General features: G+C 39.6%; 1 protein-coding gene across 1 annotated transcript; it reads right to left on the reverse strand.

Moving 5' to 3' along the window:
* Positions 1–2,110: 2,110 nt before the first annotated feature.
* Positions 2,111–4,144, reverse strand: LOC147436901 (uncharacterized). The gene is made up of 2 exons (XM_086486488.1): positions 3,057–4,144; positions 2,111–2,807 (listed from the first exon to the last, which is right to left on the reverse strand). Exons 1-2 carry the CDS (start codon positions 4,142–4,144, stop codon positions 2,111–2,113), a joined length of 1,785 nt encoding a protein of 594 aa, XP_086342614.1.
* Positions 4,145–4,357: the final 213 nt, after the last annotated feature.

Below are 4,357 nucleotides of genomic sequence, written 5' to 3' on the forward strand. Positions count from 1 at the left end.
CCTCAAGAAACATGCATGATTTTCTCTCTTCCTTATTGCACATCTCTCTCTCTCTCTCTCTCTCTCTCTCTCTCTCTCTCTCTCTCTCTCTCAACATAGCAACCTATCCTCTCACAAACTTGAGGATCAATGCATAGAATTGTTGTGCTTAAACAAAGATCTCTAAGACATGAACCTAATATCTTGGATCCCTCAAACTCAAATCGCAAGTGGAAAACTCTATTGTATAGAATTACAAAGTCATAATAAACACCAAGACATTTAGAAATGTATCCAGATTTTCAAAGAACATTGCCTAAAATGGATCACAAGCATGGCAAAGCGATTGATATGTTTTTCATAGAAGCAAACACAATCAAGGACATTATCATGCCACAAATGATCTAAGAGGCAATATCAACGTCGCTCATCATGCAATTGGCAATTGGCTTGGAGTTTCTCCATTCCTAAATTAAGGACCGTTTTTTCATCCCAAGGTTGATTATCTCTTGGATTAACAAACAATAGTAGTAAAAAAGAGAGACTTTTTTTTAAATAATACAATTGAAGCACCAAACACAAAAATTTACACATACCAATTATTGCAGCTATGTATGGTACTGCCAAACATGCAAGTTGTTTAGGCAATTAGATTTGGTAGATCAACTCAACGAACCTAGAACTCTGGAGGTACTCCCAATCATCGGGAACGAGGTATCCTTCATATCTAGCAAACCATTGAGCATCATCTTCATCTTGGGAAGACACACACTCCTTCCTTACCGAGTAGACACCGTACTCAACGTCGGAGGAGTATGCCAAAATACACAATGTAAAGATATTGATAGATGGCAACTTCCTAAGGTTACTTTATGCCAAGTGAATTTCTGATTTCATGCACACACACCTGATCTTGTAGTGCTTGCCGATGGTCCTAACAATTTTTTTGTGCGGCAAAGGTGCACGCCAAAAAAGTCGCTCTGCTTAAAATAATGGGAAAAAAAATCAAGGTCCCAAAGATAACACAATAAGTCTCCACATCATGTCTTAATGGTGGACAAAAACATACCAGGATGTGGATGATCTTCTACATTTAATAGAAAGGACACCTCGGAGATGTAAGTCATTTGATCCATGATCTATATACCCAAATGGAAACCACAAAATAGACAATGTGAGGAAGGAACAAAACCTTCACATGACATAGTTTAGTATATGCATGTTATGGAGAGAGGTAGAAAATTAATTCACAAAATATTTTATGATTTGAAACATATACAAAGAAGAAGACAACGATGAGAAGGATTGAAGCCTTCATATGGCATTGATTGATATCTCATGGTACATAATGTTAATTATTAATGCAATTGTTTTGTAATTACATCAACATCATGTAGGAGAATTTTCACTCCAACAGTTGAGCGTGCGCGTGACAGTGCAACATACAATTGTCCATGAGTGAAGACCGGTGTCACCAAGTATAGACCCAACATGGTAATTCTTTGGCCCTGTGACTTATTTATCGTCATACAAAAAGAAGGATTGGAACCTTCATATGGCATTGTTTAATATCTCATGGTACACAATGTTTGTTGTTAGTGCAGTTGTTTCGTTTACATCAACGTCACGTAGGAGAATCTTTACTCCAATGGCTGAACGTGCACGTGACAATGCAACATACAGTTGTCCATGAGTGAAGACTAGTGTCACCAGGTATAGGCCCAACATGGCAATGCTTTGTCCTTGTGACTTATTTATCGTCATACAAAAAGCCAATCTAATTGGGAACTGCCTCCGTCTAAGAACGAATGGCAACTTTGTACCAGAATGCACAAACATATTCGAGGGATGAAAACCCCAGTGCCTACCCGTGTACCTGTAATAAATTCTACCTCCAGAACTCTTGCATGAAATGCCTTGCACACCAAGCATGTCCCATTACATAGACCTCGACTTGGATCAATGTTCCGTAGTAGAATTATTGGGGCATTCATTTTCAACTCCAAGCAATGTGTTGGAAATCCACCACCCAAGGTGAGACTATTAAAAACCTCCACAGAGTATAAGAAAGGATCTTGCATTGAGTTTTCCGCCACAAAGTCAGCACTAAAGTATTACACAACATCACCTTTCATTGTGTACAGGGCCTTAGCATATTTCCTACATCCATAAGCCATTCTCTATAGGCAGAATTTGCAACATCACCACCTCCCACACGCATGTTATGTGCCAATCTAAGAATCTTCACACGATTCCATAAGTGCGATCGACAAAGTGTAGCATCAACAATGTTAGCACGCGCTCCCTGGAACACCACTGGTAAGATCTGTCTAAAATCTCCCCCAAGAAGCAACATTTTTCCACCAAATGGATTTGTTGAGCACATGATATCTTGCAAAGACTTGTCCAAATCTTCGAAGGAATATCGATGTATCATAGGAGCCTCATCCCACACAATCAACTTGCACATTCTAAGCAATTCAGCAAGTTGACCTTGAATAGGGATATTGCATGTGCTACAACTATCAAGGTCCAAGGGTATCTTGAATCTAGAATGTGCAGTGCGTCCATTTCGCAATAGCAATGCTGAAATACCAAAAGATACTATGGCCAATGCAAGTTCTCCTTCTCCACGCACACATGACAACAAAAAATTATACAAATAAGTTTTCCCAGTCCCTGCAGGACCATCTAGGAAAAAAATAGCCCCACCATCAATAGTCAATCCATGCAACATTGCCTCAAAAGCAATCCTTTGATCTTCAATATTTTCATCACGTGTCACAAAGCGTTCATCAGGCATTGGAATTCCAGGAAATTCAGTTAAACTTCATCCAAAAGTACCAAGAATGTTATGCAAATCTCTCAATGCATACCCTTTAGCAACCTGTGTACAACCATCTAACGACTCATATCTCATCTCCAACATGTGTTGATAGTCCTCATACAAAAAACGTCAAAATCTTTCCCATAAGAGATGAGGGGAGGAGGGTTCACAAAACAATAGAATGGTCACAAACAAATGTCTCAATTGCAAGCATGTATGTGTACTGCAAGCTTCCTCCATGCATCCAAACCATTCCCCATCATCTTCCAAGATACCCCTTGCAATGCATGTTGCCTTGAATGTTGGAAACAATACACCATTTGCGGAGCGCAGATCTTCAAATGATTTACATCCTTTACAAATAGTCAAAAGCAAACGGACATAATATCGTTCACCTGTAGAGGGCTTCACAAAATACATCCGCCCAATAGTGTCCCCACGACGTCTCTTTGTCCATTTCTTGGAACCCAAATTCCACACCCACTTTTGAGGAAAATCAATGTACAAACTATCGTTTGCTTCAGGATTCTCCAAGTTGCATGTGAACCACTCTATCAAAGTGGTCTTCTCTGCATTATCTCTTTGCAAGACATCATTAAGTCTATCATTATCTCGAAAAGTCACCATTTGACCAACCGAAACATGCACGCTCAATCTCTGAACTACTGGTGCGTCATTGTGCAAAGGATATTCAAAAATTCTCCAGCAAGACTCAGATGCAGATACATAGCGGCCATCCATGTACATGTCTATCTCATCAATGTTCTCCCTTTCTACATCACATACCGATGTATGGAATCTTACAGTTGCCCTATCATGCCCCTTGTAGATGTACTTATAGACATACTTGATGGCTGAAAATGTCGAGCATACCTCAACATTGATATGCACATTAAATAGTGTTAACAAAATAGGATTATATGGCACAACCCATCGGTTATCAATAGTAGAACCCCTAACCTTGGTGGTGAAGCCATTGTTTCGTCGCACATAAATGGGGTAGCCATTATGATCCATGCTTGTTTGCTCACAAAATGAATGTGGATATTTTCTAATACATCGGCCATCAACCATGCAAGGAGATGAACTATTGAACTCACCGCATGGACCATGAATGTTACAACTAACAATGATATCATGCAGCACTGGAAATAGATTTTTATCTGGCAGCTCTGCACAAACCATCTTGCCATAGTCAAATGTTGATTGAGGCTTACATCGAGGATCTAGAATCAATAATGTATGAGAATGTGGCAAGCCTCTCTTTTGGAACTCCACGACAGACATGTAAGACACCACTTTCCCAAAAATATCTTTCTTTAAGATATACTTCATCATGCTCGAGTGTTTCAAGAAGAAAACCCTGCTGGTTATGTCTGGTCAATCAGAAGAAACCTGTCCTGGAAGTAATGCCTCATTTATTTCTGGCCATTTGGGGTTATATGTGAATGTGATAAATAGGTCTGGATTTCCCTTTGCACGCACAATTGCCATTGCATCTTGATACAATTGGTACATGTGCCGAGGGCCGCCTATAAAAGATGAGGGTAA

The sequence above is a fragment of the Adiantum capillus-veneris genome, chromosome 17, assembly GCF_014529385.1.
Source record: "Adiantum capillus-veneris isolate H3 chromosome 17, ASM1452938v2, whole genome shotgun sequence".
Classification (NCBI taxonomy): domain Eukaryota; kingdom Viridiplantae; phylum Streptophyta; class Polypodiopsida; order Polypodiales; family Pteridaceae; genus Adiantum; species Adiantum capillus-veneris.